Consider the following 25,280-nt stretch of genomic DNA (forward strand, 5'->3'; position numbering starts at 1 on the left):
GCTTAAATAAAGGGTAAAGTGCTCGCTTCGGCAGCACATATACTAAATAAAGGATATCTTCTGGGGACAGGGTTTTAGAAGATTTTCTTCTTTTTTATACTTTTTGCTATGTAACAATAAAAGTAACTGATATTCTTGGTATGATATTATTGATACGACTGATATTTTTTAAAAAAAGCAGATGCTCAGAAATAAATGATTTCTTTGTAATAGTAAAAGCCTACCTTGGTGGTAGTGTTTTACAAAGTGTTCTATGTTCTTCCAATTTATTCTTCATGTCACTGTTTTCTTCTAATAATTCTTCAACAACTTTACTGTTCTCTTCTAAAAAAGAAAGTTTATAGTATATTGGTCAATTAATCTCTTTTTCTCTCAGTCTTTCCCTTAAATTACCAGCACAAATTTCTATAAAGGAGACTGAAAAATTTCCATTTGCTCCCTGTGTCATTCATTCCCTGATAAACCCTAATCTGACCACTCCCTGTTCTATTTTCTCAACACTTTAAATCTATATTCCATTTTCATCTTGTTCTGGGTTACACACTGTCCTGGAATAAATTTCCAATTGTTTTATATGCATGTGTTTTGTTTTCCGGTTAGACTAAAGGCTTTATTTAGAAACACAGTAGGTTTCCTAATTCCATGTCCCTCATGGACCCTGGTATACAGTCTATGCTCATATAAATGATCATTGAACAAGTACCTCAATACAAAATTAAAAAAATATTAAGCTTAAGTAGGTGCCATTTTCAGAAATAATGTAAGATGTTCAATTCTTTGAACTTTTAAAAGAAGATGAGGAGACTGATGGAGTCCATGTGGTACAGAGAACAAAGCATGAATTTCAGAGCCAGAGAGACACGGGTTTAAATCCTAGCTTTTCTTCTAACCAGCTGGATGAGCTTAGGCAAATTACTTAATCTTTCTGAACCTGAGTTTTTTCATATGTAAAGTGGGGATAGTATCACCTACCTTGAAGATTATAATGGAAATAATATAGTAAGTGAACAGCACCTTATACAAGGCCTGGCAATATCAACATTTAATACCTATGAACATGGCACCCCATATATCCTGCTACGCCACCCTTTCAACACACCCTATAAGTTGGGGAATGAATCAATCTGTTCCCCCAGTGATGGGTATAGCTTGTATATTTCTAAACCACTCACTCTTACTCCATCACTTTTCAATAAATGCTCCCATGACAGTGGAAAATGGAATTTAAGAAACAAAAAACAACCACAATAACAAAATATTATCAACTAATAGATTTCCATTAAGACAAACACTGAAATCAAACTATCAAATGACTTAAATTCTGACCCTGACTCCTTTTATCAGCCTGCTGTTTTGAGCTAACTATCAACTTTGTTGGATTATTTCTAAGTCCACGAATTATAGAAGTTATCAGCCTCAAAAAGCACTATGTAGAATAACTACTGTATGATCACAATGTATGGTGCTAAATATTATTATTTATAAAGATAATCACATCCAACTGCCCTTGTCATTTTATTATGTAAAACAGATTTTCATCCAATTTACAGTAGCCACACTGTATCTACATCCACAGTTGGACAAATTTACTCTCTGGCCTCTATGAAAGACCTAAGCAATCACCACGGGAACTGTGTTGTTTTTTATCTCAAAATTCCTAAAACCCTTTCTTTCCTTAAAGTAATTATCACCTATGTCTAGCAGACTTAGCAAGCGGTAGGTGGGAGTAGGTGGCTGCTCTTGGGCAACAGGATTTACCGAGTGTGCTATGATGCCAGGTCCTGTGCTAAGTGATAGGACAGGATTTCATCCTTGTCACCATCACACTCCAAAGGAGAATAGAGACAATAAATAATGGCAAGCTCATGAATGTTACAAAACTCATAGGAGCTCTGGGGAATGTCTAACGGAGGAACCTGACCAAGTCTGGGGTAGTTAGGAAAGCCTCTCTGAGGAAGGCATGAGCCAGGGCTTTGATAAGTAGGGTTAGCCAGGCAATGTGACCCGATGGGAAGACAGATGGTGGGGTAAAGGAAGAGATGCAAAGAGGCTCAGAGAAAAGAGACAATGAAACCCTTGTCACAGCTCTGTTAGAGCAGGGGCAGTGGTAGGGAACAAGGCTGAGGGGTGGCAGATGTGGGATCATGAAGGGCTTCTTAAACTCTATGTTAAAGTGTTTGTATTTCATACCGAGAGCCAGACAAGTCACTGAAAGCTTGAAACAAGACAGTGTGACGATCCAATTTACTTTTTAAAAGGTCACTCTATTCCTTCAGAAATTCTCCAACTGGTAGAATCTTTATGTATTACTTATGCACCTAGAATGTCTTTGGGGATTTTAAACTGTTGTCTTCAGTTTTGTTTTTTGAATAGAAAATATCCTAATAATTGTAATAATAATATCTCAAAAAGGTTGATTCAGGAAGTATGTCATTTACAGAGCCTGTATCTAAACTGCGTGTCAAATAGTAAACCAGAAACTGAAATAAAGCAACACTAATTGTGCACTCAGAATAAATCAGACACCAGAAGACAAAAAAAAAAAAAGTCACTCTATCTGCCTGATGGAGAATGGATTGGAGGGGCGAGACTGGAAGCAGAAAGAGATGACTGGTGTTCAGGCAAGCAACAGAGGTGAATGCAGAAAAAAGAGTGAACCTATCTGTCTGGTCTTTCCTGGATGACACATTATTTGAGACCCTTGCATTCAGTCCTTCCTTCATTCAAACATTTATTACTGTCTGGTATGTAATGGGCACCATGACTATAAGGAAGAAGAAAGATAATTCCTTATTCTTAAGAAATTTATAGGTTAAAAAAGATAGTGGGCAAGTAACCAAAAAGTGAAATGCAGAATGTTAATTGAGGAAGAGCCAAGTGCTCTGGGGCCTCATAGGACCGGCCCGTCTAACCCAGACTGGGGAAAATCAAGGCTCTGCAAATAAGGTATCTTCTCAGTTGAATCCTAAAGGATGAGGAAGAGTTAGACCAAAACGAGAATGAGAGGGGAAAGTGTAGGACAGAATGATAATATTGTATTCAAGCTCCAGCAGAAGAAAATCCCCGACCAGCTCAAGCATCTGAAATATTTCAAATGTAAAGAATATAAAGCACAGGATACAAGTCAACAGTGAAAGGTAAGAGGGAGCAGCCTCATGAGCCCAATAGCCTCCCTTCTTCAAAAGGGCAATAGGGGGCTTTCCTGGTGGCGCAGTGGTTGAGAGTCCGCCTGCCGACGCAGGGGACACAGGTTCGTGCCTCGGTCCGGGAAGATCCCACATGCCGCAGAGCAGCTGGGCCTGTGAGCCATGGCCGCTGAGCCTGCGCATCCGGAGCCTGTGCTCCGCAACGGGAAAGGCCACAGCAGTGAGAAGCCCGCATACCGCAAAAACAAAAAAAAAACAAAAAAAAGGGCAATAGGAAATGGCAGAAGATATCCCTCTTAGATAATTTCCTGACACTGTTGTGAAGAATGGACGGAAAGGAGGCCAGATCAGACCCATATGCCTTGGGTCATGTCTTCTCCCGCTGCCTAGAATGCTGTTCTCTTTGGCAAACACCATCTTTCAAGGCTTAGTCAAGTCTTCCTTAACTTCAATAGGAGGAAGAGTTAATTAACATCCTTTCTTCCAGGTTTACACGAACATACGGCCAGATACTCAGAGCTGAAATTATTTATTAATCTATTTTCAGTTCTCCTCACTTAATGGTAAGCTTCTTGAAGGCAGAGAACAGAGTCCTGTGCATCTGCATCAAAAGTGGAATTTTGTCTGATGTCTTCAATGCTGTATCCCCAGTGCCTACAATGCTGCTTGACACATATTGAGCACTCAGAAGCTATTCAATCAAGAAAAGAAGGAATGTGACCTTTTAATCAGAGCTCCAATTTTCCTCTTGAGTTCAATAATAATAATTTGGTTAGTAAAAATAAGGTCCAAATTAGTTTATAATTATCCCCAAAGAGAATCAGCGCCTACATTAACTACAACGTCACATTTGAACATTTCAAAAGGATCAAAGAGATTTATACTGGTAGCAGTGCTACTTTAAATGCTAACCTCTGATTTTTTCCACTACAGCTTTGTGCTTCCTTTCTAAATGCTGAAGATGCCTATAGCATTTCTCCAGTTTTCTTTTCAGATCTTGACATTCCTGCTTTGCCTTTTCAAGTTCTTGGAAGCAGTGTCCACCGCATGAATCTTTAATTTCAAGGATCTTTTTCTTATCTGCAAAAATTAAATGATAGCAAACTTTTGTATCAATTTAGACTAAAAAAAGGAAGGAAGGAAGGTGGCAGGAAGAAAGGAAGGAAGGAAGGAAGGAAAGGAAACCAGATGACATGACTAAAGGCTACAGTGTAACTGAAAAGAGCATGATGCTTAAGAGAGAGACCTGAATTTAAATCCTGTTTCCACTATTTACCAGCTGTTGTATTACTTAACCTCTCTTGAGACTTAGTTCTCTAATATGTAAAATTGAATAATACCATCTGTTTTAAAAATTGCCATGAAACCCAATGCTCAGATCGTAGTATTGAATACAATTCCCCACTAAAAGGAACCAGGGATCTTCAAGAAACGGCTGACTCCAGTGCTTAGGGTATATACAAGATGAGACTAGAATATTTTGCTATGCCAGAAATTAAGAAATTACTCAAAAACACAGGCATGTCACAAGGACACAGGAGCCAGTTTGAAGGGGCTCTATTAGCTGAATCTGGGACAATTTGAACACTAATTAAGTATAGTAATGAACTATAAAATATTGAAAAAATAGGAATTTGAGTCACACCAATAATCCTACGATAATGGGATAAATGGATGGATAGGTAGGTAAGTTGGTAGATAGGTAGACAGACAGATAAATAGAAAAATAAACAAACAGGTAGTAACTACACAGGCAAACTAGAGAGGAGGATTCTCAATGATAACATACCAAGTGCCAAATGGTAAAAGTAGAAGGAGATCTGGAGGTGAAAAAATTAAAATTTTTGCAACTGCCAGAGTAAAGACTGGATCAGGTAAGATTCAGCAATTACTGCTAAACATAACGGAAAGTTTTAATGAGGAGAAGGACATTTTTATGGTCTTGAAAGTGTCTCCCCACAGATTGCTTATTAGTTGTGATGGAGTAAAAACACAGTAATTAATACAGTGAAGAAACTGGACAACACCTTGACCAGGTGCTCAAATGAACCTCACCAATAAAAGACAAACAGACATTGAGTACCTCTAGATATGATAGCATGTCACCTATGCAGTGTTCCAGCTAAGAAAACAACTCGAATCAAAATCATGAAGAAATATCAGATAAACTCAAAACAAGGAAACGGTTCTATTAAAAGCCAGGGGTTGATGGGTATTGGGGAGAGCGAAGAATGTCTCTCGAAAACATCAATGTCATAAAAAGCAAAGAGAAGAATATCCTAGATTAAAAGAGGTTAAAGAGACATGACATCTAAACATTAACACTTGTATATGTATAGCTGATTCACTTTTATAAAGCAGAAACTAACACACCATTGTAAAGCAATTATACTCCAATAAAGATGTTAATAAATAAACATAACACCTGACCCCAGACAGATTGCTGTACTGTGGGAAAAAAATGCTGTAAAGACGTTATTGGGTCAATTGACAAAATTAGAATACAAACAGTAGACTGATAATAATTGTATAACACATTTTCATCGAATGTTAAATTTACTGTACTAAGGGATACAAGAGAAATTCTTATTTTGGGAAAATATACACTGAAGTATTTGGGGGTAAAAAGGAATAATGTATATAACTTATCCTCAAGTGGTTCAGGAAAAAATGAAATGTTCAGAGACACATACACACAGAGGAGCACAAATGGAATAAAATGTTACCAATAGGTGTATCTAGGTAAAGGGAATATGAGTGTTCTTTGCAACTATTTTTATTTTTGCAACTTTTTTGTAAGCTTGAAATTATCTCCAAATGAAAAAAAGATTCAAAACTGTCAGGAGGTGTAAATGTATAAAATTTGTTTGGCACAGTACCTGGCATGGAGCAACTATACAATAAGGAATAGCTATTGCTATTAGTAACACATAGAGTTTATAACATTTAAGTAATATTCAAAAATGATACAGAAATATGTTATTACTATTAATATAATTGATATAATAAAGTAGGAATACAAATTGGCACAGGCTCAGAGGCCAATATCCAAAATGTTGATGTAAAAACATTAGCCCAGAAAAATTATTCTTAGCTCTCTTCTGGTTTTTTTTGTTTTTTTTTTTTTTTTTACGGTACGTGGGCCTTTCACTGTTGTGGCCCCTCTCACATTGCGGAGCACAGGCTCTGGACACGCAGGCTCAGCGGCCATGGCTCACGGGCCCAGTCGCTCCGCGGCATGTGGGATCTTCCCGGACCGGGGCACGAACCCGTGTCCCCTGCATCGGCAGGCAGACTCTCAACCACTGCGCCACCAGGGAAGCCCTCTTAGCTCTCTTCTGACTTTTTAGTTTCATTTAAATGGTGCCATTTAAGTTTACGAGCATCAAAGGATTAATGAAGCATCACCATACGTGGCATTTTTATATTTCATTTAAGATATGGTTTTGTAAACCTAGAAACCAGGCAAATGCCCATTGATAAGAGAATAAATTATTGTATATTCACACAATGGAATACTATACAGCAATGAAAATGAATGAACCAGAGCTATATGCATTAAAAAGACAAATCTTACAAGCTTGATATTAAGTGGAAAAAAAACAAATTACAAAGACTAAAACAAGTATTAAACCATTTTTATAATGTTAAAAGGCAAACAAAATACAGCAAAAGCTTTCTGAGGATACCTATATTTGGTCAAAACAAAGAAAAGCAAGAAGCTGATTTTTTTAAATCAGAATATTTATTACCTCAGATTGTGGGGAAGTTACAGGGATGGAATTGTGGTGAAACTCACAGGGGTCTTCAACAGTACTGGTGATGTTCTACTTCCTAAGTCAAATAGTGGGTTCCTGGTTGTTAGGTTCATAACTTACATGTGTATTACATATATTCTTTGCATGTATCAAGTATTTCATAATTAATATTTAAATTAGTTTTAAAAATGATAAGATATTAGGAGAATATAACCACACAACGAACAGTGGTACCCTCTGGTGGTAAGATTATGAAGGACTTTATATGTTTGGGATTATTTAACCCTTTCCAACTTATGAATTTGTTAATGTGTTTGTTTTTAGGGAAAAAGGATTAAAGAAAGAAAAGTAAATCCTTTTATAGTTTGATTTGTCCTGTCAAACCTAATTTCTTTCATATTGATTGGACCTCCCACATAATATTTAAAACTCACTTCTATGCATTTCACAAATTAGAAAGTAATTCTCAGGTTATTCCAAGCATAACGACAGACAAAAAATGACACTGAAACGTAGGAAGCAAGATACAAATTACGATAGTATTACCCTACTAATTGGTAAATTAGCATTTAACTAGTTGGCAAAAAGATATTCTCCACTATCTAGAACCTAGAGATAAGGAAAAAGGGTTTCTGGATGGACAATGAGAAAAATAACTGTCAACTGACTTCTTAGGAAAGGCAGAGATTCTCTAAGACTCTGTTAATACGTCTACTGAATTAGAAACATGTGGAAGCTAAGGTTATTGACTTTGTACATATGATTTGTTCTGGCAATTCTTAGTTCTTTTCCAGGTTACAATGGAGACAGCAGACAAGAAACAAAAACAATTTATGGTTTGTACATGGAGGGAAGGAGCAGGCTGCAAGGGGTCAATGTCCTAAAAGGACTGTAGCTTATAAAGAATATGGCAGTTCCTAGCTCAAAATCCCAGTAAATAGACAGTATAAGCCCATATTCCTCAGCGAGCTCTGAACACCTCAAGGGGCTGTAGCACAGTGCAATTCTTTTTGAACTGACAACTCTAAGTCACAAAGTAAAAGTTAAATTATTAATTCATCAAATATTCAAGGAACACAAACTATGTGCCATTCACTTTGACAGTTGGTGGAGAGGAAGAGATAAAAACACTGCCCCTCAACCTTAAGAAGCCCACAAATACATCAGAAAACACTTAATACACTTCAGAAAGATTTCTATTAAAAATAGTTGAAATAAGCTTCAATAAATTGAATGGAAAGGTCTCAGTGATTTGGCAATTCTCTTATGTGTAACCCTTTCTCATCAAAGCCAGGAAATAAAAACATGACTTCTCTACTAAAATTCTCATTATTCTCCTCATAATAAGAGTCACTTATGAATGGAGGGAAGACCATGAAAAGATAGGAAGTAAGAGGGCCTAAAGCAACCCTGTCTTCTAATACAAAAATGAAACCTGGGGAGAGGACACACATTACTTAGGAGTAATATCACACATTTGTTCATTCATGAAAACTGTGCACGTCTTTGATTTCCTTTTATCCTCAAAACAACCCTCTGGAACTGGGATTATGGATAATGCAAAGAATAGTAGGAACAAAATCCCATTACCAGCTTCTGCTTCTGCTTCTTGCATGGCCAAGGGCTGAGCGTGGTGTCCAGATGTAAGTGCAGGAAGGAGTGCCAGGACCCTAGGGTCTCCTCTGCCAGTGATCCTTGTGGCAGGATCCTTAGAGATCTTGGTCATATTTCTCTGAAACAGATTATCTTCATAGTTAATGCTTATTAAAAATCTTTCTCTACTCAAAATACTAATATTAAAAATATAAAAAGAAAACACAGCCTGAAAAAAATCTTGCCTAAACTATCACCAATATTTTTCTTAGGGTTTTCTGTGAATACTGTCATTACTATGAGCTAGACTCCTATAACCATATTTTCCCAATTAGAACATTATCCAGCAGAGGACTGGTGGGCCAGCTACGGGACAGACAGAGGAGATATAGTTTCCACTTCTAAGATATTTTAATAGTTTCTGTGATCAAACCACAGGACAGACTATGTGAAATCAGAATTGTTTTTGAAAATCCAGAACATTTTCACTTCAGCAGGGAGAAAATTCATTAGAAACTACAGTAGCAGCCTTTTGCCTCCCATGAATTGAAAGTAACAACAGTAAAAACAATTTTTGAAACATATAGTATGTTATGTTTCTAAATACTTTAATACAAATTGTCATTTGTTCACAAGGAAAGACAGTCGAATGCCAATGTGAAGGAGAAAAACTGAGGCTCATCTAAGTGAAACATCTTGCACAAGACCATTTCCTCACTAATATTTATTGAACACTTTCTGCATTCTAGTTTCTGTTTTGGCAGCACAGCTACTAAATTCATTAATGGTGGGGCATTCTTTTAAGGCCATATATTTTCAGATTTTGGACAACTACTAAATCTCAAACAGAACACGTAATCTTGAGAAAGCTGCCTTGTTTAATTACTTAAAATACATTATATATGCTTAATTCTAGAAGCCTTGATTTTGATTTTGAGAAACTCATTTCATTGTCAGGACACCTACCCATGCCGCCCAACAGAGGCAGAGGTCAGTAGGTACAGAGACAATGCAAACTCCAGTCAGTCAAGAGGGTATGAGGTTGAGGCCAAAAGGAATAATAAAAACTGATCCCAAAGGGAGCCAATATTTCCAGTTTCTACTCAAAACTGGAGAAAAGCCAAGATGGCAAAAAAGGCAGGAGCAGCAACCTTTTGTCTTAGTTTTAACTTCACATGGGTGGTAAGAAAACACAAAACACACATCCTTAAATTTGTTTAAAAATGTTGTTCCAGTTGATATTTCTGTTTTCTTTTATCTATTATGAACTGCTGTATTAATATACTTAGTATATGAATATAAATTATATATTTGATAAGGCATTCATTTTATTGGAAACCATATTTTTAATTCATTGCATTCTTGCCATTTAAAATCTGGATCATCTAAACTTAAATGTTCTCACCAACAAAAAAATAAGGTAAATATGTGCGGTGATGGATGTGTTAATTTAGATGGTGGGGAGCCTTTCACAATGTATATGTATATCAAATCATCATGATGACACTGTAAATATCTTACTATTTTATTTGTCAACTGTAGCTCAGTAAAGCTGAAAAAAATTGATTAAAAATAAATTAAATTAAATCTTGATCACCTATTTTAATGAGGACTTGTTTTATATATACCGATCGTTTTTTCCAGTTTTAATTTTCATGAACAGTTCTAAAAACCACAAATTTAATCAATTATAAATCATAGTTCTTCACATTTATGGCACCTATATTGCAAATTTATAATCACTGCTTTATAATTATTGCTTTATCTCAAGGTCCTGAGCTGAGTTAGCACTAAGACAGCAGAAGGTTGAGTATTATTCTTCTGTGACAAATGCCAGATTAGGCATTTCAGAGGCACCTTTTTCTCAGGAACAGAATCTGATCCCACTCAGTGAAAGCTGCAAAAGTCTAAACTCTTAGCCAAATTATGTGATTCTGTCTCCATACACGTGTGAGACACATAAAGTCTTACAGAGGATCTTACACTGCTTGCACAATTTTAAGCCCTATAAAAAGACCCCAGGGTTGATTATATATATTAACAGTAGGAGAAAGGTGTTGTAGTTTCTTGACTTTTATAGCAAAGTTTCCTTTTGCTTCAGGAAAGCAAACTTGAAAGCATATAACATGATTTTCCCATCACTTCTTACCCTTAAAGTCTGCTATAAATAATTCTTCTTAATTATCTACTTTTTCCAAAAATTCTCAATCATGGGAAGTGGTCTTGCTGAGTTAATTTTACATTAAAATCAACTACTAAGAGTAACATCTTTGTGAAATCAAGAATAAAAATATCAACTGGGTTGAATTGGGATGGGATAGATTGATCTTTCAGGTTCCTTTGGCTCTAAAATTCTGTAGTGTTTCAAATGCAAGATGCAGAAAGATCAAACTATGTCATTTGTATCCTACCAAAATCCAAGGAATTAGACCAGGGATTTGTATTTTATTTTTCAGATGAGCAACTATGACTACCCAAGGTAAATAAGCTATTTATCGCTAAGTATGAAGCTGGAACTCAGATTTTTTTGTAGCTTATAACTCTTTCCAGTAGGTATTAATACCAAATGCTCAATCCGGGCCTTGAAAATCTTTAATCACAATATTTTAATGAACTGTAGTTCTTATGTCTCAACTCTTCTATCAGACAAACCTTATAATATTGGCATTTTTTTTCTACCTCGAATTCCAAATGTTGAAATTGGCTGGTCGCAATGCCTAGAATATCATTCCGGATTTTTCATGCATATCTAATGTCTTTAATCATAAGGCAGCAAGACTTTGGTTTTATCAGATCTTCCACACAAACTAAAAGTCAGAGAATACTGACACAACAAAAAGAATACAACTAATTCATTCTACATGCACATATATAGTACACTAACAAAACTGGGCTTTTTGTGTGAGTGAGCCGTACCTCTACTTGCTTGTTTCTATATCAATATTCTTTGTACCCAGTTGGCATTTTTTGCCTACATGAGATATAAATTCCTTGAGGGCAAGAAATAGGCTTCCAAACTCTTTAGAAGATCTTAAGAAACCCTAGTTTAATACGATGCATATTTCTTGAAGTAGTCATGCCCAGAAAACAAAAATAGGAATGAAAGTTATTCAGTTTCTGAAATCTCAGGCCCTTACAAAGAACAGTATATATTTTTTTTAGGAAAAAGATGTCTAGTGGCTAAAAGCTCTGCTCATATTTGTGGCACTATGAAGAAGCAAATTTGGGGGGGGGGGGCAAAAAAAATTGCAAACCTTTGAATTTGCTAAAAGTTTTTTAAACCACTAGTAAAAACACAAGTCGTAACACCTATTAAACTGGAGAATGAAGAAAGGAAAAAGTACCAAATGCAGCTTCTACAATCATCTTTCACATTTAATCATAGCTTTTTTCACTTATTAGGAACATACCTTTCCCCAGTCTGAGTTGACAGCTTCTATAAGTAGGGAGAGTATATCTTGAAATGCTTTCTGTATGCAGGTCTTTAGTTTTTCAAAATATTGCACAGACACCCATTTCGAAGAACAAGTCGACATGAGTTCCAAAAGGTACTTGTTCTCTGAATCACTGGCTTGCTCCTTCTGGATGTCCTTTAAGAGAAACTCAAGGACAGTTAGGATGTCTTCCTCATACTGATGGATTTCCAGTTGGATCCGCCTAGCTTCCTGCACAGTCCATTCTCTGCGACTCTGGTCTAAACACGTTTGTAATTCTGTCTCCTTCTGAAGAAGTAGTTCAGTTTTTTGTTTCATAAAGTCTTCTTTAGCTGCTGCAAGCACCTCATTAATTTTATTTCGATGATCATCTAAAAATTGCCGGTAATCTTGCTCATTTTGTTCTTGAATTCTGTGGATTTCTTCTTGCTTTTCTTTGTTCCATTCACTCTGGGCCTTTGCCAACTCAGCCCTGACAACCATGGGGACTTCCTCATTCTTTAACTCAAGCTCTCTCTGCAGAGAATGAATCTTCTCTTCCAATTGCTTTCCAGGTATGACATTTTTCTCCAGATTTGCAATCTCGCTTTTCCATTGCTCTTTAGCTTCAGAAATAGCAAACAATATCTAAAGGACATAATAATGTACAATGAAAACTCTTTATGATTCTCCTCATTAATTAAAAAAATTAAAGTAACCATTTGGGTTAATCTTTGAACTTATTAATAAGATATTTAAAATCAAAATTAAAGGGAAAAAGTAAATTTAGATAAGACATTGGCTGGTCCTAAAAAATATACTTACACTAAACTTAAGGATCTTTTCCCTCATTTTAAATCACCTAATACTTTGTCTTACGTTATTTAAAATAAAACATCCATTTCTATATGAATAACTAGAAATTTAAACTGACCAAAAATATATAATTACATAATTATCTAAAACTAATTTTAGAAAAAAATTCATATTTGTTTTTTTAATACAGATGCTGTCTCAAATCTAAGCCCCCAACAAATGAATTATCTTTTATATGAAGCAAAAGCAGCCTCTAAGGAAATCTTACTAATATTTTTAGGAATGTAACACATAACCTGCACAATAACTTGCTGACAAACATACTGTATTTTAATGTAATTTTAGTGGTTAAAACAGTTCATTAAATGACAATATCAAACAGAAAAATTCATTTTTTCATTAATCCAATTTTTGTTTATAACAGAATAGCAAGACTAGCAGATCATAGACACCAGTAGTACCTAACCAAAAAGTAATAGGGAATCAAAAAGCCTGAGCTGTAGCTCAAATCCTGACTTGGATTACAGAGGCAGCCTAGCACAGTGCTTAACAGAACAGGCTCTGGAGACAAACTGCTGGAATTAACTTCCCATTCCTCAATTTCTTTGAGCCTCAGTTTCCTCATCTATAAAATGGAGATAATTAGAATGCCTAGAACGCCCACCTAATAGGTTTTTTTTTTTCTTTTTTTTGGATTAAATGACAAAAGTAAATAATCTATTTAAAGCACTTAGGGGACTTCCCTGGTGGTCCAGCAGTTAACAATCTGCCTTACAATGCAGGGGACGCAGGTTCAATCCCTGGTCGGGGAACTAAGATCTCACATGCCGCGGGGGAAACTAAGCCCGCGCGCTGCAACTACTGAGCCTGTGTGCTCTAGAGCCCGCACACCACAACTAGAGAGCTTGCGCACCGCAACGAAGACCCGACGCAGCCAAATAAATAAGTAAATAAATATTTTTTAAAAATAAAATAAGGGCTTCCCTGGTGGCGCAGTCGTTGAGAGTCCGCCTGCCGATGCAGGGGACACGGGTTCGTGCCCCGGTCCGGGAAGATCCCACATGCCACAGAGCGGCTGGGCCTGTAAGCCATGGCCGCTGAGCCTGCGCATCCGCAGCCTGTGCTCCGTAACGGGAGAGGCCACAAGTGAGAGGCCCGCGTACCGCAAATAAATAAATAAATAAAATAAAAAATAAAATAAAAAAATAAAGCACTTAGAGCCTGGCAAACAGTAAGACTCAAAAAATGTTGTATAGTTACTGTTACTGTTGGCTGCATGGGCTTAGAAAAATTCTTAATCTCTTTTGCACTTAGTGTCCTCTATATAACAAGCAGATCGGATGATGATGTCAAGTCCCTTTTACTTCTAATATTCCCTGGATTGAATTCAAAGAAGTCACAAGGATACAAATGTAAAAGAAGAACTGGCCATCTCCAAAGGCTTGGCCTAGACAATGGTGACTGTTATGAATCAATACCATATATACTGACTATACTGCTGAACTGAATGAATAAGCATTTTCAGAATTCTAATGGAAAACTGATGAATTCATAAAAGTGCTAACAGAAGATCAAGATGAAAAAAATTAATTACATGGGACTGAGTGAACTGATGAGGATGATTATAATTTTTGTGACCTCCTGTTTGAATTTAAAAAAAAAAAAATCCCAAAAGGACTCAGAGGCAAAAAATATAAAAGTCAATTTTCACTGTAAAGTAAAAGAGCTGTTACAGTAGAGGATTACTGGACTAAAGGTCAATATTATGACATAGAAAATATATATATATATATATGTCAAAAGAAATGCCATATATACGCTCTGGCTGTTGAGACAGGGGGTCTGCATCCTTAATTCTCAGCTATTATATAATTATAGCGAACATCTTCAACTATATGGATACCTAGACACATGTTACATACCTTTATTCAATAAAATGTGTTCCTGAATAGTTGGATATAAATCAAAAATTTTGAATCATACTTTAAGTTTACTAAAGGAACCCACTATCTAAGATGAGCTTTACAAAGGAATTCACAGAAAAATTCTTTTGCTACCAGCAGAATAATTCAGTAATGATGTGAAACATGTTTGAAACATGTTTCCTTTCCCAAAAAGGAAATCAGGTCGTGTCACAATGGATGCCTGGAAATTATTAACAGGTAACCTGGGTGGAGGTGTCAGATCCCAGGGAATTTGCATGACCCGCCCAAAGCTCACCAAAAGTGTACAACCTCTCACATAAAATTTTACAAGGAGAATTTGACAGCATTAATTGATTTAGTGTTTCCTGATGTTGCTACACATTAGAATCACCTGAGGAGCTTTTAAAATCCCTAAGCCCAGGGCTTCCCTGGTGGTGCAGTGGTTGAGAGTCCGCCTGCCGATGCAGGGGACACGGGTTCGTGCCCCGGTCCGGGAAGATCCCACACGCCGCGGAGCGGCTAGGCCCGTGAGCCATGGCCGCTGAGCCTGCGCGTCCGGAGCCTGTGCCCCGCAACGGGAGAGACCACAACAGTGAGAGGCCCGCGTACCGCAAACAAAACAAAACAAAACAAAAATCCCTAAGCCCAGGTCACACCCTGTACCAATTGAAACATAAAGCCTTGGGGTGGGAGCCAGGCAAAAGTATTTTTTTAAAGATCCTCACATTTTTCCAATGTGCAGCAAAGTTTGGGAACCACTGAACCAACTTGCCGACTTCTGGACTCTGGAAACTGGCTTTAAATTTCCACAGATCTTGATGGATCACTCTAATCTTATAAGAACTCTCCAGCAAATGCTTTGAAACTGGCTCTTGCTCATCTCATTTGGCTTGGAGGAAGCATTTGCACAAAACACTAAGTTTTGTGGCTGAATAATTATCTAGAACACTGCTACTCACACCCAAGTGTGGTCCAAAGACCAGCAGTTACCACATCACCCAGGAGTCAGTTACAAAGTCTAATTCTCGGGACTTACTCCAGACCCAACAAATCAGCATCTCCAGGAGCAAAGGCCAGGAATGTGATCTAACAAACCCTCCAGGTGATTCTCATGCCTGCTAAAGTTTGAGAAGCAACACACCGTCCTCTCGTTTCTGTATTTCTGTATTCACATATATTCAGACCTTCTGTGTTCTTAAGGAAAAATCAACTTTATTATTCTTAACTTCTGAGCTCTAAGGCACATATGCATACCATCATATTATTTCCTCTTTCTCTCTCCCTCTTAAATTTCCTTTTGAAATATTTCAACGTACTAAAAGTACAGAGAATATTGTAATGAACCATTACATGAACTACCCATGAACTACCACATAAGTTGAGAAAAATATTAGCTTTTTACTTATGCTGAATTTATTTCCTTAAGTAACTTGTGGAATAAGATTATGAATGCAACATATGACTCATTTACAATGTCTGTTACGCACATTATTTTCTAAAATGGTTGTGACAACAGAAGAGTAGCATATGCTTGATACTGCAATCTATTTTGTGCATTACAATTAAGAAGAGAAGATATAAACATATGGCATAAAATATCACCTTAAGTTTGCTATTTGGACTCTCATGAAGACTATCTGTTCATATCTTTGGTGTACTCACCCACAGATTCTCTTATAAATTTGTATTGTTTTTTTAATCATATATTAGTATTAACGTTTCTGTTTGATTCATTTACTTTCCTTATTTTTATTATCCCCTTCACTTGTTTTTTATTACAAAAACAAATGTTTTAAATGTTTGTACATATTTTATCCCATTTACCTATCTTGGCTACTGTGCCTTGCCTGTTGCCTCACAACTGAGTTATTATGATGCAAATCTGAAATAGTCCATTTCTTTTAATTTTTCTATACTCTCATTTAAAAATGTTCGTCTTCTGAATCAACCCAGAGTTTGTTGTGGTGTAGGGGGTGGGAAAACAATTTTTCTAAAATGCTATCATAAGATGATTTATTATGGAAAATTCCTCATTTCCTTGTTTGAAACAATTTATTAAGCTTTTAGTCATAGTTGGGCCTCTTTCAAGTCTGTATAGTACTGAATGAAAAAGAATTCTATTTTTGTGACTCAACACTGTCTGAATTGCTGCTTTCCAACATATTCTATTAAGTGTTAGGGCTGGACTACTATTTCTTTTCCAGAACATTTAGAAAAATTTCTAGTCCTTTCAGTTTTCCAAATAAATTTTAGAATTATTGTGCCAAACTTCAAAACTATGTTCAGTTTATTGGCATTTTGATTAGAACCGGTTTACACTAATAAATTAAGTTGTGAGGATACAAACGGTTAAAATATCTGATGTTTCCAGTCAAGGGACATGACATCTCTGGAAAGGAGAGCTTGTTATTTATCAAGGGGCGTATATTATAAGACTACTGACACAGCACAGAAAACAGTAGTCATGCATGTGAAAGGATACTGTATAGCTAATTGCTCTCTCAGTTTCTCCTAAAGATACCACAAGATAAATAGGGATTTCATTCCATGGGTAAGGTTATGCTCCAGATTATGAGAGTTTCACAACCCTGAAACACATTCTCTCCCCCTCCACAACTTGATGATGATGAGAACAGATCCCACTAATCAGGCCCTATGCTTAGTATGCATTATCACATTTAATCCTCCCACAGTGCTGTGAGCAGGTAGGAGTTCCTGGGACTGAGATGAGGCCCTCCTGAAGCTTCTTTCCAGGAGAGCTCTTACCCGTTTGGCCACAGACTGCTCTTGTAGCTCCTCCCACTTTTTCTGTTCTGCCCTTAGAAGGGCTTTATACTCTGCAAGCTCCGGCAGCTCTTCCAGCCACCGATGACGAGCATTTTGCACAGCTGTTTCTACCTGCAGGAGAGCAATTGCAGAAGAGAGGTAAAGGAACGTATAAAATTTCAGAAAGATCCCATGTGCAGGTAACCACTATGATTTCATGTGCATTTACATTGTATTGCACTACAGTAGTTAAACTGACTTCAAGCACCCCACCTTACCCCAAACAGTAGGGGTTCTAAATGTTCTAAATGTCCCATACTATCCACTGCAAAAGGCAAAGCAGGAATTAGAAATCTATACACGTTTGATGGCCACTACTATTATTAGAAAGCTTTATACAAAGTACCGATTGCCATTTCCAACAAACTCCTATTTATCTTGGGGAAAAAGAAGAAGACATGCAGGAAGGCTGCTTGGTGTCAGCCGCTGTCCAATCAGTATACCCACCACCTCCTCAGACCTCGTGCCCGACATATAAACACACGCACACAGGCAAGCATGCACCAACATATTGTAGTTTAGAGCCCTACACTTGGCAAATTTTCTTGCTGTCAAGAATGAATTTGTGACTATCAAGTGAGGTTGATAGTTCAGTTCTGGCAAAAATGTAAGACTTGATGAATTCTGAGGGTGATCTGGTTGTACATCTGTTACAGGGTGACCACAGATCATTTATTAAATAAACTTTCCTTATTTCCTTGTTTGAAATATCCAGATACACAACGTACATATAGCCGTACACACACACAAAAGCAGAGTTGATATAAGGGGCTGAATTTCTCACTAAAATACTAAATACATTTATAGGTAAATTCCAGGAAGTTAAAAATATGGGGAAAAGATAAAGCTCCTATAGAAATTTACATTCCTTTAGAAGTTATTATGAACATTTCCTTTCTACTATATCATGCTATTTGCTTTTCTTCACAAGATCTGTGATTGTATAAATACCTAAGCAGCACCCCTAAGAACATGTCTCTTTGCCTATAGAACATTTTCTTAACTCTGTTGAGAAAATTATTTTTTAACTGATTGAAAATGTCCTTGATACAATTACTATATTTGCCTATGCTTCCAAACTTTAAGGATTCCTTGTAAAACCATGTATAACAATTTAACAAATAGGTAGAATTTCAAGTATTTATCAAAAGCAGAGTATGTTTTTTTTAAAACTGTACTTCAGGCATTATCTTAAGACTTTATAATACGTAAAAGATCTAAAATTAAAAGTATACAATAAATAATATTATATTAAGGTCCAGGGACCTCTGAGGGCTAGAAACCCTGTCAGATGGTCTGTGAGGTCAAAACTATTTTCAAAACTTTGGACCTTATTTGTCTTTTTTTTACTCCCATTCTTTCATGTGTAAATAGTGCACTTCTCCAGAGGCTACATGCTGTATGATATGTCTCTTCTCTGATAGCCAATGGCAAGTATGAGCGAGGATTCTTCTTTTTTAAATTTCTTAGATATTTTTCCAATACAGTAAATAGACATACTACCAACACAGAAAAAGCTCTTTTGAGTCTTCAATTTTTAAAAGCGTAAAGACATCCTGAGAACAAAAAATTCAAGAATCACTGTAATAGATAATATTGATAAATCAAATAACTCATCGTTATTCTGTTAACACAGAGCTATACTTTTCTCTGGATGACCTTTCTTGGAACCAAGTAACGTATTATAGTTTAGAGCCTTACACCTGGCAAATTTTCTTGCTGTCAAGAATGAATTTGTGACCATAAAGGGAGGTTGATACTTCAATTCTGGCAAAAATGTAAGACTTGATGAATTCTGAGGGTGATCTGGTTGTACAGGGGTTGGGATTTATAGACAAAGTCCCATTTGCAGGGGAATGCCTGCAGATTCAACTCTCAAGTCTCAACACAAGATACTGTTATATACCTTATTCACTTTAAGCTTACTTATCTATAACTACCTTAGTGGAATATTTACTATAAAGTTAGACAAGAAAGATTCATAATTAAACTGTGCTTCATTCAGACGTAAAACCATCATTGTTAACCTCAGGCATCTTAATGTTTAGACGGACCTCAGAGGAGCAAACATTTTGTAAACTGAAAGAACATACAGAAAAACTGAGAGGCGACAGCTTTGTGACAGAAATATAATGACAAATTTGGCAACAACGTAAGATTGTTATCCTACCCTGGGGTATACAAAACGTTTAAGTATAAAGTTATGAACAAGTTCAATGGTAGCACTTTACGGTTTTCATCCATAGGCAGGCAGTTCCAATAATTTTACTATAGGAAACCTGCCTTTTACCTGTTTGGCAATATTTTCACAATATTTGAGTTCCGATTCAACCTCAAGTTGCTTCAAGCCCCCCTTGATGGCTATTTCCTTCTCCTGCTCTAAATTTTGCTGGATCTTTCGCTTCTGCTCTTCTATCATGATTGCCATCTCTTTCTTGGAAATAACGTCAATGGCAGTTTCTTGGTCAGTTTGGCTGCAACAATCTGAGGTCTTCTTTTTCATAGCCTTTATAGTTTGATCCAGCTTAGACTGCCACTCCTTTTCAAGCTGCTGAATAAGTTCTTGTTTGATCTGTTTTCAGAAGAAAAATCGTATGAAAAGAAAAATATTCAAATAAGCAAAAACTAGAATAGCTAGCCAAAAAAGCAACCACAGCAGTGTTTGAAAACCATCTAGACATTGTTGTAGTTATTATGTGAGGTTTAGAAATTTAGTCAATGAGAATATATTCAAGGAAATCCTGAAAGTTACTCTTTGACCTTATCTATGGGACATAAATCACATGGAAGAGTTAAGTATATTGTGTAAGGTCAGGCTATCTTGCGCTCAAGATGCAACCTTCTGGAAGCTTTGACATGGCCACTACAATCATCGCATGATTAAAAAAAAAAAAAAACTTCTACTATTAATATGTGATTTTCCATCAATACCAGGCTTTCCACAAAGCAGGCACTGGGTAAGCATAATTAATGAAACTAAAATTGAACAATCTAAAAAACATTTTTACTTATTTGGACACATTAGAATCTTGTTTCTTATGATATGAAATTGTACTCAGTCAACTGCGTTCAAGAGAGGGCATGGGCTTCCCTGGTGGCCCAGTGGCTGAGAGTCCACTTGCTGATGCAGGGGACACGGGTTCGTGCCCCGCTCCAGGAGGATCCCACATGCCGCAGAGCGGCTGGGCCCGTGAGCCATGGCCGCTGAGCCTGCGCGTCCGGAGCCTGTGCTCCACAACGGGAGAGGCCACAGCAGTGAGGGGCCCGCGTACCAGAAAGAAAAATAAAAAGAGGAAAGATTGGAAAGATGCCTTAGTGATTCTACTTTCAACAGCGTAGTGGGATGGACCCAAACATAATTAGTACTGGGCAAAACTGTGAAATAGCAAAATTTGCTTTTCCCTTTTCCTGTTTCCCACCTCCTGGGTATCCAGAGTTCTCAGACAGCTTCCCTGGCTACCACAGCCCCTGGCTGTATTGCTTCTCTCAAAAAGGTCATCTTGTGTGGCCTTTTTTGCTCTATGCTTTATGCTTTCCTGACAAAACACAAAAACATTAGCTGTCTCTCTCACTCCCCTGGTAAATAACTGGTTAGCAAATCCAACTAAAAAACAATTTGCAGCAATGTAAAAATAGGGGATTTGTTTTGCGTCATCCATATTTTTTTAAAATAAGTTTATTTATTTAATTTTGGCTGCGTTGGGTCTTCGTTGCTACACACAGGCTTTCTCTAGTTGCGGTGGGTGGGGGCTACTCTTCGTTGTGGTGCACGGGCTTCTCATTGCGGTGGCTTCTTTTGTTGCAGAGCATGGGCTCTAGGTGTGTGGGCTTCAGTAGTTGTGGCACACGGGCTCAGTAGTTGTGGCTCGCAGGCTCAGTAGTTGTGGCTCGCAGGCTCAGTAGTTGTGGCTCACAGGCTCTAGAGCACAGACTCAGTAGTTGTGGCACATAGGCTTAGTTGCTCCACGGCATGTGGGATCTTCCCGGACCAGGGCTCAAACCTGTGTCCCCTGCATTGGCAGGCAGATTCTTAACCACTGCACCACCAGGGAAGCCCCATTCATATTTTTTTATAGATATTTGGCTAGATATATTCCATAATATATACTTTTATGTTAAAAAATGACTAGTAAAAGAATTTCAGGTGCCAGCACTAGATTGATGAGATTTGGGGGAGAAGAGAGGAGATGAGTAGTAGGGAGGTCAAAAGACAGGACAATGGTGTATGATTCCATCTTGAGATAGCTCCAACCCCGATTAATAGCAATCTTGGGGTCAGAAGAACCTAGTTTGAGAACTAATTGCACTTTCAACTAGGTTTTTAAGATTGTAATTTGGTTCTTAATTTTCTTGGAAACTATGAGCATTTTCTAATCTCACTTGCTACTTAGGAAATAGAAGTAAAGTTTTGTGCTTCTAAGCCTACCCAGTCATTATTTCTTTCTTCCGATCCACAGTGTACGTTAATTATTTGTTAATTATATTGGTCTAGAGTTATCAGAATCATTTCACAATATGAAATTTGATCACGGTTTCATTTTTGAGGAATCAGAAAAAGTCCTCCTCAAATCCCATTATAGGGACTACCCTGGTGGCCCAGTGGTTAAGAATCCGCCTGCTCCACAACAAGAGAAGCCACCGCAATGAGAAGCCCATGCACCGTAATGAAGAGTAGCCCCCGTTCGACACAACTAGAGAAAGCCAGCATGCAGCAACGAAGGCTCAACGCAACCAAAAATAAAATAAATAAAAAAAATTTTTAATTCTTAAAAAAAAAACAACATTATATCCTGAATTGGGCTGAAGAGTCAAGAGGTAGGAAGTTTTAAAAAATAAAACGGGTGTGAGTAAGCTGCTAATAGCCCAATTCTGAGAAGTAAAATGAGTGATTATGTATGTACCTGGCAATTAAAAATAATGTCAGTTCAAGAAGAGCTGTCTCTCAACAGTTAATACTACATTTTTTTAAACATGATGACTAGAAAGAAATTTTTTTTTTTTTTTTTTTTGCGGTACACAGGCCTCTCACTGTTGTGGCCTCTCCTGTTGCGGAGCACAGGCTCCAGACACGCAGGCTCAGCGGCCATGGCTCACGGGCCCAGCCGCTCCGCGGCATGTGGGATCTTCCCAGACCGGGGCACAAACCCGTGTCCCCTGCATCGGCAGGCGGACTCTCAACCACTGCCCCACCAGGGAAGCCCTAGAAAGAAATTTTAACCCACACCTCTTTCTGTTCCTTAACCCAGTGTGCTTTGGCTAACATCACTTCATTTTCAAACTGCTATTTAATATCAATTTTCTTGTTCTTTTAGCCACCTGTCCTTTTCCATCATAAGGGTATCTTGGTACTTTTCTTCAAGTTCCACCTGCAGTTTCCTTACATACTCTTCTCTTTCCTCCAATAGCTGTCTCTTTAAACAAAATTCAAATAAATATCTCATATGACACTAATATTCTCCAAGTCAAACTTATGAAATAATAGTTATATGCATGTAATAGACAACAGCAACAGAGACAAGTGATCTTCCTATATGCTTACTCAATCAGTTGAATAAACTGTCTTGTAAAAACCTGCCTACATCTCAAATATTTGGACAAAAAATTTACAGATGGTTGTATTAAATGAAAAGGCATCTAATACAATAAATACATTCCCACAGGACCAAATACTATTTTTAAAGGTGAAACTGACATTTATGTTTACACCCCACCCATAATGAGACGCATAATGTATCACAGCCCAGAAAAATTTATATTTCTGAAAAACCTGTATTCAGAGATAGGCCAAAAATTACTGTTCTATTCTAAAAGCTATGCATCCTTCAATAAAACCCAGACTGGTATAAAATTTTTTTAACAAAACTAGCTGAAGTATTATCAAATAAGAACATTCAAGTGTCAGTTAAAATTTAACAATTTGAACTATTCATATAATATTCCCTATTTATTCTAGGAACCCAGTTGATCTGAAATCTCTAATAAACCTCTACTCAGGGATCAACATTATCTATGAGAGTTTCTGTTTGAAAAATTTTAGAAATGGTTTTCTGGAGGTCCTACCAAGATGCTATGAGAAGAAACACAGTGAAGCCCACAAACTACAACACCAAGGAAGTATACCTCACATAACTAATGCTACATGGCAACCGAGCTTTTGCTCTGTGTCTCTTTGGCATTATTTCTGATTCCTGACTATCTGGTTGTCTGGATTTTTTTCCAGTTCATAGCTGACCTGGATTATTTCTGTCTTAATTGCTCTCTGAGTCTTCTCCACCACTGGCACATGCCAAGAAGATAAAATCCGTGTTTGTTCAGTGTTGCATGATTTTGGAAAATCTCCGGTGACTGAGGGACCCATTTCTTCAGTCAGGTCATGTGGACTGCAGTTGTACTAAGATTATAGGACAGGCTCATCCACATGACTGAGAAAGTTGTCCACTGTCACATCAAACATCATATATCACTATTATTATTTTTGTTTAACTGTAGAAGTAATCCCCAAACTGTCTTATCTGTGTATGTCTATCCTTTAGGAGTTGTTTCCATATGTATCTGCATTTCCTTTTGACCCGAAAAAGAAAACTGCTACCAATTTTCCGTGTGTTTGTATGTTTGTGAGTATATTAGTTAGCTTAACTAGATAGTAAACCAGACCATACAGAGACTCAGAACAACGAACACCTATTATTTCTCATGATTCTGTGGATCAGCTGGGCAGTGGTCCTGGTCTGAGTCCACTCAGCTGATTTCTGCAGACAACTGAGGCTACAATGGTCTAAGATGGTGACACTCATATGTCTGGTGGTTAGTTCAATGTCTGCCAGGATGATGCAGTGACTTGGTCACACGTGTCATCATCTAGCAGGTTATCCCTGATCCTTCACATAGTGCTTGGTCAAAGGGTTCCTAAGAGTATCACGCTTACAAGGACCAATGCGTAAAAGCTTTCTAAGTGTCTTTTTACATAATGTTAACTAATATCCCATTAGCCAAAGTCAGTCATTTGGCCAAGGTCAGATTCAACGGATGAGAAACAGACTATCTGTAACTGAGAATAGCTACAAAGCCACATTGCAAGGAGACACACATTCAGGGATAGGAAGAATATGTGGCCATTTTTGCAATCCACCACAGTGAGGAAAACTTTGCTTCCCGCTCTTTACAGAAGAAAAGCAATAAATTTATTGGTCATAGGAATCCACCATTTGAACATACTACAGGAATATCTAATTCAAAAAGTTTTTATCACACGAGGGAAGGAAATATTTGGATAGTTTTAAAATGTTTAAACTTGTTCTGCATGCCTCAGACAGTCAAAAAACTCTAACTTCTAAGGACTGACTTACCGTGATGACAATTGTATAAATGAGCCTTAGTGTGTGTAGGAATGGCATTATGAATAGGAATATCGATCATCTTTGCTTTGTCTACAGATTCACAGCCTCTACTGATTACTACCCAGTTTGAAGGGTCCTGTGTTTATGACTTTATTCCCCCTTCTCCGAACAAGCCAGGTTAACATGTGAGGAAAGTCTCTGTGTTAAAATCTTTACAACTTGGAATTGAACTTGTTCTTAACCTGCAGCCTGTCTCAACAAGTGTTTCAGAAAAGAGCACATATGAAACAGGAAAATACAACCAGGGACTCTCGGCATTGCCTGTCTTATACAGTCTGTAGCCAAAGCTCCGGACCTGAAGATCAACTGCAGGGAAAATGGCTTACGTCTTGCAGAGAAGGACTATCCTAACAGTTCCCTAGCTTGCTCGAGTTTAATGGGCTTATGAAGACTATTAAGCTATATA

General features: G+C 37.3%; 1 protein-coding gene across 6 annotated transcripts in view; it reads right to left on the reverse strand.

The window, feature by feature from the left end:
* CEP152 (centrosomal protein 152) overlaps positions 1 to 25,280 on the reverse strand; it is a 134,121-nt gene that overhangs the window by 48,954 nt on the left and 59,887 nt on the right. For 4 of the 6 annotated variants that reach the window (XR_012330097.1, XM_019929164.3, XM_033851649.2 and 1 more), the window contains exons 18-23: positions 19,768 to 20,049; positions 17,418 to 17,549; positions 11,908 to 12,558; positions 8,495 to 8,636; positions 4,059 to 4,226; positions 225 to 324 (exon numbers count right to left, since the gene is read on the reverse strand). Coding sequence is in view for 5 of the 6 variants with exons in the window: in XM_019929164.3 (XP_019784723.2) it covers positions 225 to 324; positions 4,059 to 4,226; positions 8,495 to 8,636; positions 11,908 to 12,558; positions 17,418 to 17,549; positions 19,768 to 20,049 (1,475 nt within the window). In the remaining variant the exon portion in view is untranslated. The remainder of the gene's footprint in view (positions 1 to 224; positions 325 to 4,058; positions 4,227 to 8,494; positions 8,637 to 11,907; positions 12,559 to 17,417; positions 17,550 to 19,767; positions 20,050 to 25,280) is intronic. The other 2 variants (XM_033851653.2, XM_033851651.2) reach the window with 1 other exon arrangement.

This window comes from Tursiops truncatus, chromosome 2, assembly GCF_011762595.2.
Source record: "Tursiops truncatus isolate mTurTru1 chromosome 2, mTurTru1.mat.Y, whole genome shotgun sequence".
Classification (NCBI taxonomy): Eukaryota; Metazoa; Chordata; class Mammalia; order Artiodactyla; family Delphinidae; genus Tursiops; species Tursiops truncatus.